Source organism: Monodelphis domestica, chromosome 1 (assembly GCF_027887165.1).
Source record: "Monodelphis domestica isolate mMonDom1 chromosome 1, mMonDom1.pri, whole genome shotgun sequence".
Taxonomy (NCBI): domain Eukaryota; kingdom Metazoa; phylum Chordata; class Mammalia; order Didelphimorphia; family Didelphidae; genus Monodelphis; species Monodelphis domestica.
In genome coordinates, this window is record NC_077227.1 from 714,718,179 (window position 1) to 714,731,850 (window position 13,672).

General features: G+C 41.2%; 1 protein-coding gene across 2 annotated transcripts in view; it reads left to right on the forward strand.

Annotated features, from left to right (window-relative positions):
* Positions 1 to 13,672, forward strand: part of FA2H (fatty acid 2-hydroxylase) — an 83,196-nt gene that overhangs the window by 39,137 nt on the left and 30,387 nt on the right. For both annotated transcript variants that reach the window (XM_007477505.3, XM_001375279.4), the window contains exon 2: positions 2,857 to 2,949. In XM_007477505.3, the coding sequence (XP_007477567.2) occupies positions 2,857 to 2,949 (93 nt within the window). The remainder of the gene's footprint in view (positions 1 to 2,856; positions 2,950 to 13,672) is intronic.

The window sequence follows — 13,672 nt, forward strand, 5'->3', positions numbered from 1 at the left end:
TGTCACCCTCAGTAAACTCCAGTGGATCCCAGGGATCTCAGAATCAAATACATGATCTGTTTGCCATTCAGTGCCCTTCATCGCCTAGCTCCAACCTTCCCAGCCTGTTTCCATATCACTCCCCTTCCTTCACACAATCTTTGGATAAGTCTTGCTGGCCTTCCCACTGTTCTGCACACATGGTCTTCTTATCGCTGTGCCTTTCCCAGCATTGGCCCCCAAGACGAGAATGCCCAACCCCCTCACCTTTGCCTTTTACAATTTCCTGTATCCTTCATAGTTTCACTCAAACACCAGATCTTTCCTGATTTCCACATCTTCCTCCCCTATGAATGAATACCTTTTCCCCCAGAAATCACCTTGTCTTTATTTTGCCTGTTTTAATGTATATATTTTTTTCTTCCAATAGAAAGAAAATTCTTGAGAGAGGTGATTGTTTTACTTTTGCCTTTGTGTCCCTAGCACCTCACACATTTATTGTTGTCCAGTCATTCAGTCACGTCACGCTGTGACCCGGTGGTTCACAGCACGCGAGCACTGTCCGTAAGGTTTTCTTAGAGATTCTGGAGTAGTTTGTCATTTCCTTCTCCAGCTCATTTTCCAGATGATGAAACTGAGGCCAACAGGGTTAAGTGACTTGTCCAGGGTTGAATAGCTAATAAGTGTCTAAGGCTGGATTATAATTCAGGTCTTCCCATCTCCAGGCCCAGCACTATTCACTAAGCCACCTAATTGCTTCCTTAATAAATATTTGCTGACTAATTATTAATGCACAATAATTATGATAATTGCTACCCTGGCAATCTGTATAGGATGGCCTAGAACAAGGAGAGACTGAAGAAAGGAAAACCACTAAGAATCTCCTTTCAGGGGGCAGCTGGGTAGCTCAGTGGATTGAGAGTCAGGCCTAGAGATGGGAAGTCCTAGGTTCAAATCTGGCCTCAGACACTTCCCAGCTGTGTGACCCTGGGCAAGTCACTTAATCCCCATTGCCTAGCCCTTACCACTCTTCTACCTTGGAACCAATACACAGTATTGACTCCAAGACAGAAGGTGAGGGTTTAAAAAAAAAAAGGAAGAAGAAGCTTCTTTCACCAGTTATCTACTAAATATAGGGATGGAGGAATGGGAGGTGAGAGAGTACCCTGAATCTCCTGAGGCGTATGGCTGCCTGGCAAAACAGTCTCCCTTCTCCCCTTGCCCGTGGTGAATCCTGACTCACAATCCTTGTTAGGATTGAGTCAGATCGAATGTGAAAAAGAAAAATTAACAGCAGGTGCCAGGCCTCTCTTCCCATCTGTTTGTCTCCTTTAATCAAAGCGTCTTTCTGTGTTTACAATAGTTCCATCTCTCTCCTGATGAGAGCATCGGCTCCTAGGTAGGCGGGATTGTTGCTGTCATTGTACTCACTGTGTCTCAATCCCTAGCACAGGGCCTGGCACCAGAAACACTTGCAAAGTCAGTGAGTGAGTGGAAGCTCTTCTTACAGCTGATTAACCAGAATGCCCTTTAACATAGGCTTTAGCTCACTTGTAGGGAGATGGAAGGAAGCAAGGAGTTTCCTCAACTCAGTTCTACACTCCAGATCTCATAGTTGGTTTTTCATTTTTGTGACTTCGCCAGCACATTCCATTTTCCTTCTGGCTTTGGCTAGTTTGCTAATTCAACATAACCTTGAGTCTACTGAGACATACTTCCTCTCCTGACTCCTTCTCTCACGTCCCTCTGAGCTGCTGGAGGTGAGCAGGTCATCTCTCTGCCTCTCTCCAGATCTCAAACAGGGTTGGGAAGAGAAAAGAAAAGGTCGTTTACCAGGGAGCCACTGGCACCAGTGACTGGTGTGATAATGCTCAGTGCCACAAGGTGCCCTGAGTCCCTAATGCTACCTGCCTCTGCCTGAGTCTGGCCTTGGCCTCAGGTGCTCCATTCCCTAGAATTCCCTGCTGTGTGACCCTGGGCAAGTCACTTAATCCCCATTGCGAGGACCCTGTTCCTCACTAATAAATTCTATTTCCTATTCTGTCCCCGTCTGTCAGCGAGCTTACCTATCTCTCACACCCCTGCCTGTTTTCTCCCCCTCCTCCTTACTTTTTGTCTTAGAATCTACTGGTTCCAAGGCAGAAGAGTGATAAGGGCTAAGCAATGTCTCGGCCAGATTTGAATCCAGGACCCCACATCTCTAGACCTGGTACCCCATTCACTGAGCTACTTACCTGCCTCTCCTTGCCTATTTTCTAAAAGGCAGTCCATATTTCTAGCCACCCCCCCCCCATCAGCTTCTAGCTACTTTAATTCTGGGAGTCTTAATTATTTATAACATATATATATAATAAAGACACCTATTTATATGCCATTTTAAGGTTTACAAAACATTTGCCTCACAACAACCCTATAAAGTAGATATGGCAAGAAGTATTATCCCCACTTCGTGGAAGAAAAAACTGAGGCCCAGAGATGTATGTTGACTTGCTCAAGGTCACATCTAGGAAGAGTTAGAGCTTGGATTCAAACTTGGATCTCTTCTGATTCTGAGCCAGTGTTCTTTCCACTAAGCCAAGCTGCCTCCTTAAGTGGATGTATTTTTATCCTTTTACGTATAAGATTTGGAATGGGAAGGGAAACTTAGAAATAATGTAGTACAACACCCTTATTGTACAGGTGAGGAAATGAACCCAGCAATTTACCTCCAGTCTCATACATAATAAAAAATAGAGCATCAGTTTTGAACCCAGATCCTTCAGCCTCTTAAGTCATTCCCACATCCTTCATAGTATATGTAGATGGATTTGTGGAGAGAGTCTGTCTTTATATACCTCCTTTCCTGGTATTAATTCTTCTTTTTTCTTCCTTTACCAGGATTCTCAGGAGAATGAAACTATGGCCTATGCCAATGCTAGGGGTCCAATTCCCAATATGGACCCAAGGTGCAAATCAGTGGATTTTGAGAAGGTAAGTGACTCCGGATGATGAGGGAAAGAGATGGTTAGACCCAAAAGAGAGGCTGCCATGGTAGAATCAATGGAGAGGAAGGGGAACAAGTCATTATCAAAGACTAAGAGAGGCTGCCCAGTTGGTCTGGGCCAAAGTCATGGCTAGGGCAAGAGCATTCTAGAAGTGGGAGTGTCCTGCTTGCTGCTGGAAGGAAAGAAGGAAGGAAGGTATGCCATAGCACAAGCAGTAGCATATGTCTGGGCATCCTCCATCTCAACAAACATCGGAATCCAAATCAAACCAACTTCCTTGGGAGACACTCTTGGGTCCCTCTTCTAAAAATGGATTATTCTTTGGGCTCCTGCGTTGAGCCTACAATGTAATTGATTTTATGCTCTGTAGATTTTTATAATTGACTCTGCATCTGCTTAAGATGCTGTCTACTCTGAAACCAAATGCATTGTTCTCCCCACACATCCTGTACTTCCCAGAACTAAATGAAGGCCAGTGAGCACTACCTCAAGGTCTTTGGTCATTTATTTTTGTTATCGTTAAAACCAAATAAAACAAAAAATACTGTGTATTTGTTTCAAGGCAAAAAAGTGGTAAAAGCTAGACAATGGGGATGAAGTGACTTGCCCAGGTTCACACAGCTAGGAAGTATCTGAGGTCATATTTGAACCCAGGACCTCCCGTCTCTGGGCTTGGCTCAGTCCACTGAGCAACCTCACTGCCTGCACTCTGGTCACTGAGAGAAGCCATTGATCCAATTTATTGTTACTGGTAGCCTAATTAATGGGCAGCTAGGTGACACAGTGGAGAGAGTCCTGGGCCTTGAGTCAGATATACTTTTCTTCCTGAGTTGAAATCCAGCCTACCATATTTCCTAGCTGTGTGACCCTGAGGAAGTCACTTAATCCTGTTTACTAGAGAAGGAAAATCCCAAAAGAGGTCACAGAGAGTCTGGGGTGACAGAAAAAAATGACTAAACAGCAACAATAGCCTAACTAATAAATTGGTCGTGCTCAGACTATTGTCTCTTAATTTGCCTTAATTTCCAAACGTAATACTACTTTGCCTAATGCTAGAGAAGGCTGTAGATCCATTCTATCCCTGCCCAGCAGGATTAGGCACTCAACCATGGAGTAGGGATCCAAGCAACCACCAGTCAGTCCATAGACATTTATGAAGCCTAGCACCTTCTTTGTGCCAGGCATCGTGAAAGACGCCCGCAATTCAAATACGATTGAAACAAGCGCTGCTCTGAAGGAGCTTCCGTCTCTCGGTGAAGCAACATGGAGGTAGATCGATCTATATGTAGATGCAAGAATGTGTATGTGTATAGAATAACTACACAGAAGAAATACAAAGCAGTTAGATATAAAAGAGGGAGGGGGATCAAGAATAGCTTTATGTAGAAGACTGTGTATGAGTTGTGACTTGAAGGAAGAAAGGGATCGATGAGACATAGGAGGGGAGGGAGCGCATGCAAGTATAAGCGGTGACTAGGACAAAGGCTCCACGTAGCTGGAAGATGGAGTGCCTGGCTCTCTATCGGCTGAGCTCTTGGGCCCAAGGGATTCTGAGAAGAAAAGAGACTGAATATATCTACTCGTTCATCTGGAGGTGGGCTTAACTGGCCCCTCTCACTCTCTGAACAGATGAAGCTCAGACCATAATAATGATATCAATAACACTAGTAATAATAACTAGCATTGATATAGTGTTTTATGATTAGCAAAGTGCTATCACATTTTATCCTCATAGGGAGGTAACCTGCTATTAGCACATGTAGTTTGTTCTTGGAGGTAGGGATCATTGTTATTCCCACCTTACTCTGCAAAGCACTTTACAAACATCACCTCATTTTGTCCTCACAACAACCCTAGGAGGTGGAGAAGGGGGGAGGATTATGTAAATAAGCATTTCTTTAGCACCTGCTGTGTGCCACTTACAAATATCTTATTTGATCTTCACAACAACTCTGTGAGGTAGATGCTATTTCTATCCCCCTCTTACAGTTGAGGAAACTGGGGCAAGCAGAGGATAAATGACTTGCCCAGGGTCATACAGCTGGCAAATGTCTGAGGTGAGATTTGATCTCGGGCATTCTTAATTCCAAGTCCACTTCTCTGTCTACTGCCATAGAGATCTTGGAACATCAGCTTCCCCTCTCCTCAGACCCCTCCATTATATAATAGGTAACTCTTTTTGTCTTTTGTGTATAAGAGTGGAGTTCTACCTCCCAACCACAATAAATCAAACAACAGAATATGTTAGGAACTGAGGAATTTTCCTATTTCCCCAGCCCTATGATCCTATATGTTTAGATTAACCTTTAATCAATTTAAAAGTATCACAGGACTTTTTGACCATTGGATGAACAGCTTTCAGCAAGCATCTTGTCAGAAAGAAGTTTTTTACCTCTAGGACCATATATTAAAAGTCCAGTTGTTTTGTACCCCAAAGAGATAATAAGGAAAAAGACTTGTGCAAGAATATTCATAGCTGCACTCTTTGTGGTGGCCAAAAATTGGAAAACGAGGGGATACCCTTCAATTGGGGAATGGCTGAATAAATTGTGGTATATGTCGGTGATGGAATACTATTGTGCTAAAAGGAATAATAAAGTGGAGGAATTCCATGGAGACTGGAACAACCTCCAGGAAGTGATGCAGAGCGAAAGGAGCAGAACCAGGAGAACATTGTACACAGAGACTAATACACTGTGGTACAATCGAACATAATGGACTTCTCTATTAATGGCGGTGTAATGTCCCTGAACAATTTGCAGGGATCTAAAAAATACTATCCACAAGCAGAGGACAAACTGTGGAAGTAAAAACACCGATGATAAGCAACTGCTTGACTATAGTGGTGGAGGGGATATGACTGAGGAGAGACTCTAAATGAACACTCTAATGCAAATACCAACAACAGGGAAATGGGTTCGAGTCAAGAACACATGTGATAACCAGGGGAATCGTGCGTCGGCTATGGGAGAGGGAAAGGTGGTGGGAGGCAGGGTGGGGAGGAAAAGAAAATGATCTTTGTTTCCAGTGAATAATGTTTGGAAATGACCAAATAAAATAATGTTTAAAATTAAAAAAAAAAAAAGTCCAGTTGTCCAGTGGTGAATTCACTTAGGCAATGGACCAGTCTCAAGGCGTGCCTCCAAGTGGCAGATCCTCACACTTGTGCCAGAGGGCAGCAAAAAGTGAGAATGAAGGAAACAATACATTACCTCACCCTCTATTGACCATGTCAACAAATGGCAAAGACCAGGAGGAGACAAGGCATCCAGCCAAGGGCAAAGAGGTTTACCAAGACCAAAGAAAGAAGAGGAGAGGAAGAAAGAAAGCATATAAGTTTGTTCTGAGTCTCTATCCCAAAGAGATCAAAGATAGGGGAAAGGACCTACTTGTTCAAAAATGCAGTGACAGACAATTGGAAACTATGGGGATGTCCATCAGTTGGAGAATAGTTAAACAAGTTGTGGCATTTGGCTTTAATGGAAAACTATTGTGTCATAAGAAATGAGGAACAGAATGAGTTCAGAAAGAACTACATGAACTGATACAAAGTGAAGTGAGCAGAACCAGGAGAACATTATATACAGTAACAGAAGTATTATATGATGATCAGCTGTGAAGGACTGAACAATTATCAGCAATGTAAGGTTCCCCTCCAGGGACTCGTGATGAAAAATTCTATCCTCAGTCAAAGAAGGAACTGTTGAAGTCTTATTGCAGATCAAAGCATGCCATCTTCCACTTCATTTCCTTAGTGAGTTGTTTTTTTCTTGTATTGTGAGATAGGTCTTCTTTCACAGCATGAAGAATATGGAAATATGTATTATACTGATATAAACTATATCAAACTATTTATTGCCTAGGGGTGGGGAGGGAGAAAATCTTAATCAGAATATGTCAGATAATAATTGTTAAAATAGTTTCTTCATATAACTTTAAAAAAGAAGTTAATATATGTGTATATATTTATGTATATATATACATATGTGTTTAGATAGATGTTGGTTCATAAATAGCCTATGTATCCACATCAGTTTGTGCAAAAAGCTTCCTTTTTGCCTTCTCATTAAAACTATTCTCTTTTGTGTCTTCAGAATTTCTTTATTAAGGGGTAACTGTGTAGCTTGATGGATTGAGAGCCAGGCCTAGAGATGGGAGGTCCTAGGTTCAAATCTGGCCTCAGACACTTCCCAGCTGTGTGACCCTGGGCAAGTCACTTGACCCCCATTGCCGAGCCCTTACCACTCTTCTGCCTTGGAACCAATACACAGTATTGATTCCAAGATGGAAGGTAAGAGTTTAAAAGAAAAAAGAATTTCTTTATTAAAAGCTCCTCTTCCGTCTGAATCTAATATTCCCTGCCCTAGATTGTCTCAAATGTGTAGATCCTGTCTTCTTAATAAACATAACAGACATTCTTCAAGAACTTAAATATCTTATTTTATCTTTTTGTTTCCTGTTGTTTCATTATAATTATTTTTATTAAGCCCCTTCCTCCTCCCCTACCCAGCAAACTATTCTTTGTAACAAAGATTAAACAGAAAAGAAGAGAAAAAGCATTTCATCAAATCTAACAAGCAAATAAACATGTCTGATGATATAGGCAGTATGCTTCACCCATAGTTTCCCCCTTCTGCAAAGAGGGAGAGAGGTAAACTTTCTCAACTCTTTCCTAGACATGTGCAGGGGTATATGTATGTGTATATATATATATATATATATATACACACATGTGTATGTATATATATACACACATATATATTACTGCTCTTTCCATTTACATTGCTGGGGTGATATCACATGTGCATTCTTTACCTGACTCTACATCCGTTCATAGAAGCCTTTCCATGCTTTTCTGAATTCATCTTGTCATTTCTTAAGATTGTTACATTTGTATACCACCATTCCTCCATCAATAGGGATTTAATTTATTTCCAATTCTTTGCTACCTCAAAAAAATGCTGTTGTTATGGGTATTTTGGTAAGAATAGTTTGCAATTCTTCTGACAATCAGTTTGCCCAGCACTTTATAGGAATGGGAACCTTATGGCCCAGTGGATGGAATGCTGTATTTGGAGAGAGTTGAACTAGGTGGCCTCTAAATTGATTAAGCAATGAGCTTGTGACCTTCCACATTGGAGGAATATACCTTTTTTGCAGATTTGTTCACTGTTTGTTTAGCCTCTGACTCCATCTTCTTGGATAACTCATCTGGCCAACTTCCTTCTCTCCCCTTCACCACCACACCTAACTAACACACAGCAGGAATTTCCCCTGGGTGAGGCTGCTCCACTGTGTCATGGGTCCAGGAGAGGGTGTGGAACCAGGGCTAGGGTTTTGTTTGACAGCATCCTGGCTTGGCAGCCAGTAAGGAGGCAAATTCTAGAGAGGAGAGAAAACTATCAAACAAAAAGGAGGGAGAGGGAAGGGGCTAGGGATGAGCTTTTTAGGAGAAATTCCTATTTTTAGGTTTATAGTATTAATTCCTCATCTGACCCTCCCAGCTTAGACTGAAATACCCCAGAGATCTTTTTAGCTTGTACCTTAGAGAAAAAGTAAACAGAGGTCTCACACCCACCTCTTGTAGCCGAGTGGACTGTTGTTAGTGCCTCTCCAGGCAGATACCAGGTTCTAAGATCCTGAAATGTCCTCTTTCCAACTGAGATCCCAGAGTAGAAGAGCCTCTCCAATGGCAAAGCTTCCCTCTGGTCATTTTGGACAGAACAGAAAAAACTCTATGTGGCTTAATCCTTTGTGGTTTGTATTTTGTACCTGTATAGTTAAGGCAGCATGGAAGTATGTTAGAAGTTAGAGGGCCCTGGTCCCATCCTTTCCTAGTCATAGAAGGCTGCTTTGTAGAAAAGGAAGGAAAAGAATGAGCAACTTCTTCTAAACCCTTACCTTCTGTCTTAGAATCTATACTGTGTATCATTCCAAGGCAGAAGAGCAGTAAGGGCTAGGTAATTGGGGGTAAGAGACTTAAGTGTCTGAAGTCAAGTTTGAACCCAGGACATCCTCTCCAGGCTTGATGATCTATTCACTGAACCACCTAGTTGCTCCTGAAATTAGCATCTATTAAGCATCTATGTACCAGGCACTGTGCTAAGGGCATTATAACTATTATCTCATCTGATCCCCACTAAAACTCTGGGGAGTAAGTGCTATTATTATTCCCATTTTACAGTTGGGGAAACTAAGGCAAATAGCATTTACATAACTTGCTCTTAAGAGTCTAAGGATAGATTTGAACTCTGGTCTTCCTGACTCTGGGCCCAGCCCTTTATTCACTAAGCACCCTTACTTTAGGATAGCAGAAGAGGAAGTAAGAATACAGAAAATAGGGGATAGTCTAGGCAAAAGCATCATTGCCTTGAGGGGTAGGGAGGGACCTTTCCTACCCATTTGCTGCCATAACTAGAGACGTGACCAGATATGAAACTAGTCAATAGACTACATAACTATTTCTCAGTCAGAATATTTGGGAACAGAATGGGTATTTTGAAAGCTCCTTTAGGCATCTTGTACCTCAGAGGTACTAAATACATCATTTTAAAATTGAATTGTATCATGATAGTTTCCCAAGATTCAATCCAACTCCATCCAATTCAACAAGTCCAAGGCCCCCTACTAGGTGCCAGAAGTACAAAAACAAAAGCTCTTACATTCCATGGAAGGGATTGGGGGGATGAGTCAATCAGGGCACGGAATAGGGAAATGCCCACATAGCATGTACATATACAATACAAATAATCAAGGAAAGAGGAAAAAAGCATTCATATGTACAAAAATATTTATAGCAGTTTTTCTGTGGTGGCAAAGAATTGGAAATTGAAAGAGTATCCATCCCCTGGGGAATGGCTATACATGTTATATGATGGAAAATATTGTGTCAACTGATGCAGGATCAATATGTGCTATGATCCATGGAGTCACAAAGAATCAGACATGACTGAGCAAGAAGAAAACACATATTTGCAAAATGGATTTTGTTTTTCTAGATTTTTCAGAAGGGCAAGGGACAATGGAAAGAGCAGTTGAGGGAAAGGAATTCAGACTTGAAAACAAAATGGTTTAAAATTTTTTTAAAGAAATAAATCCCATGAAGCTCTATGATCTCTATCCTCATAGAGTTCACAGTCAGTGTAGGACAACCTGAATAAATGTATAAATAGCTCAAAAATAAATTGAAGTGGGGAGAGGGGTGGGTTGGTCTAGGGATACATGTAAATGGCAAATTTGAGAAAGTACCCCAAGAAATAGGAAGTAGGCTGGGTCAGATGAAACTAGACATGTTTAGATGGCATAAACCCCAAGCAAAAGAGAAAAGAAGGATCATGAAGTGATGAGTACTAGACCCTGCTTCTAGATGGAGTAAATCTCAGTCTCCATGTCTCTGCCTCAAGCCTCAAATGAAGAATTTCTATTTGTGGTTTGGTTGTTTTGGGTTTTTTTGCCTCATGGAATCATTAGCTTCTATTTGGGCCATTCTAATCATCAGGGTGTTTGTTTTCTTGAGCAAAGTTTTATACCACTTATCCCAAGCTGTTAATTTCTAGTTATTTCTTCCCAAACTCTCATTTCTTTTACAATCATTTTGCCTAGTGGTTTTTTATTTTTAACATTTTAAACTTCTTTTTATTAATTTAATTTTATTGATTAATTAAGAAAATTTTCCCATGGTTCCATGATTCATATTCTTTCCCTCCCCTCCTCCCACCCCTCTCCCATAGCCAATGAGCAATTCCACTGGGTTTTATATGTATCATTGATCAAGACCTATTTCCATATTATTGATATTTGTACTAGGGTGATCATTTAGAGTCTGCGTCCCCAATCATATCCCCATCAGCCCATGTGGCCAAGCAGTTGTTTTCCTTCTGTATTAAACTTCTTTTAAAAAATTTCCTTTTATCTTATCCAGTAATTCTAGATGAATTTGAAGCCAAGGTGTGTGTGTCTGTGTGTCTGTGTGTGTGTGTGTCTGTGTGTGTGTAATATATATCTCTATATATGTATTTATGTATTTTGAGGCTTTGCTTATAGATGTTTTGGGCTGATTCTCTTCCGGGTTTATGTCTTGAACATCTCCATTACCATATCTTTTTATGATGGGATTTTTATTGTTGCTTGCTCATTCTTCATGCCTACTTTCTAACTTTATATTTTCCATCAGAGCTGGGCTCTGCATGATTCTGGAGAGAATGTCTGGGCTGAGCCTGCTGCTGTTTCTTGAGGGATTGAATATTGTTTTATTCCAATATCTCAAGGATGGCTCAGGTAGGGACTTTAAAGTTTTCAGTGTTCCCAGAGTGGCCCCATCCAGAGAAAGTCTGATCTTTGCTTCCTCCCCACTCCCAAGTGCTGCAAATTCCTGACCTGGGTTTGAATGGGGGTAGCCATCCTGTGGGTTTGCTCTGTTTGGAATGTCAGGAGATTGCTGCTAAACCCAACCATTATCATGCACCTGAAATCAGTGTCAGAATCAGGGATGTATGTTAGAAAGGGAGATAGCATGGATAGAATATAGTAGAAGGTACTCAGGAAGCTTGGTTTGAATCCTGCTGCTGGCAGGTAACTCTGCTAGTTAACAGGCTGCCATTTAATCATGTGCCTTTGGGCAGGTCTCTACCTCTGTGAGTCTCTTCATCTATGGCAATGTATCAGGGGAGCTCTGAGGAAAGTGCTTAGAGTACCCAGTAAACATCAGTTATTTGGTAAAAGTTTAGTTATGCCTTCTACAAAGCTGCTGCCTGCCCTCCTCACTCTGGAAATCTCATCAAAATGGTCCTTTTTCCCCTACACTCAGCCTCCTTCTGAGGATACCTGAAACATTTGTAAGGGAAGGGAATCTTTTTTGTAATGGATAATGAACAGAAGACTCCAGTGACCATAGTAAAAATCTACAGAAGAGAATGTTCAGAGCTCCTATTTCCAGAGCTCTTTGTCCTTCCCAGCCACTGTGGATGTCTTTGCCTGAGGGTACCTGACCCTCACCTGGTTTTCATGGCTGGCTGGGCTTGCTTTTTAGTTCTCCCACAGGTTGGAGCCTGCCAGACCAAGGGAAAAAACAATGGGTTTGGAATTAGAGGATTGTGTTTAAGTCCTGATATTCCTATTTAACTATCTTCTAGGACCTTGGACTAGAAGGCAGACTCACCTCTCCAGGCCTCAATTTCTTCATCTACAAAATGAGGGTAGCTTTAGATGACCCATTAGGTCCCTTCCTACTCCAAATGTATAATCTTCCTATCCCTACCTCCCTTCCTGACCCAAAACACACATACACACACATATATATACAGACACACATGCACACACACGCTAATAGCAGAGTTCATTTGCTGTGTGAGAAACCAATACCATCGGTTTTCCAGGATCCTGGCCATGAATTTGACTTTAAAAAAGGGTGACTAGTTGACCCTTTTAGGAGCACTGAGCAAGACTACTAGGTAAAGGAAAAGATTTGTCCAAAATCGAACAAAAATAGATGCCCCAAATTAGGAGAGTCAATGCCATAGAAGTAGGATGGAAAAGAATCTCAGGGAAGAAATTGGTCTTATCTTTGGCATCCCCCTTAAAATGGACGTAGGCTCTTCCACATTGGTGCCTTATGGGAACAGGCAAGGCAGAGAGAAACAATAACCGTGTCTAGTACTATAGTGGGTAGACAGACTCTGTGCCTGTTCCAAACCTGTTTCTGATCTTTGGAAAGACCTCAACTGGAGGTCTACTTAGTAGCCTTCATTGTCTGCTGCTTTGTGACCTGAGATCATTTACCCAGGGATTCAAGAGTAGTCTCACCAAGCTGTTGTTAAATGAAGGACAGATATGTCTTTGGTCAACTGGGGGAAACCTTTTTGGAATCTTATGCCACATATAAGTAAAATCTGAATTTACCTCTCTAGGCAAGTTAATGGCTCAAAGGCTTATTCTGACTTAGCATCTCTGTCTACTTCACCAGAAATTACAATGTCTCTCTCCTGTTCATCCATCTTCCCTTTCCCTCCCCTCAAAAAACAAATCATAGAAACAAGAAATAATTTTATTTTAAAACAACAACAACCACAGAGGACAGCTGGGTGGCTCGGTAGATTGAGAGCCAGGCCTAGAGCTGGGAGGTCCTAGGTTCAAATCTGGCCTCAGACACTTACTAAACTTTGTGACCCTGGGCAAGTCACTTAAACCCCATTGCCTAGCCCTTACCACTCTTCTACCTTAGAGCCAATATCGGCTCTAAGACAGAAGGTAAGAGTTTTTTATTAAAAAAAGAAAAAACACCAACCACAGTAGGACAAAAATACCTAAACCTTTGAAATGTAGCTAGTTGCCCTCAGAAGGGAAAATCCATCTTTAAATGTTTTCATCAACAGAAGAAATAAAGAGATAATTAGTAAATTTATTGGACATGTAACTTAGAAACTGGAAATGTATCAGATACTTTTAAAAAACAAATAACTAGCCAAACACAAAATAAAAATTCTGAAAGTCAAAGAAGGGATCAGCAAAACCGAAATTGGCAAATAAATCTATTTATTGAATTATTAAATATTAATAGAGTGAATTGGTAAATAAAACCAAGAATTGCTTTGAAATTTTAAAAAAGCATAGAGCCATATTACACATAAATAGTATGATGACTACAGTTTATCCAGTGCTATATACAACAACTCTGTCCTAGTGGTCACCCACCTCTGCCATGAAGATAGCAG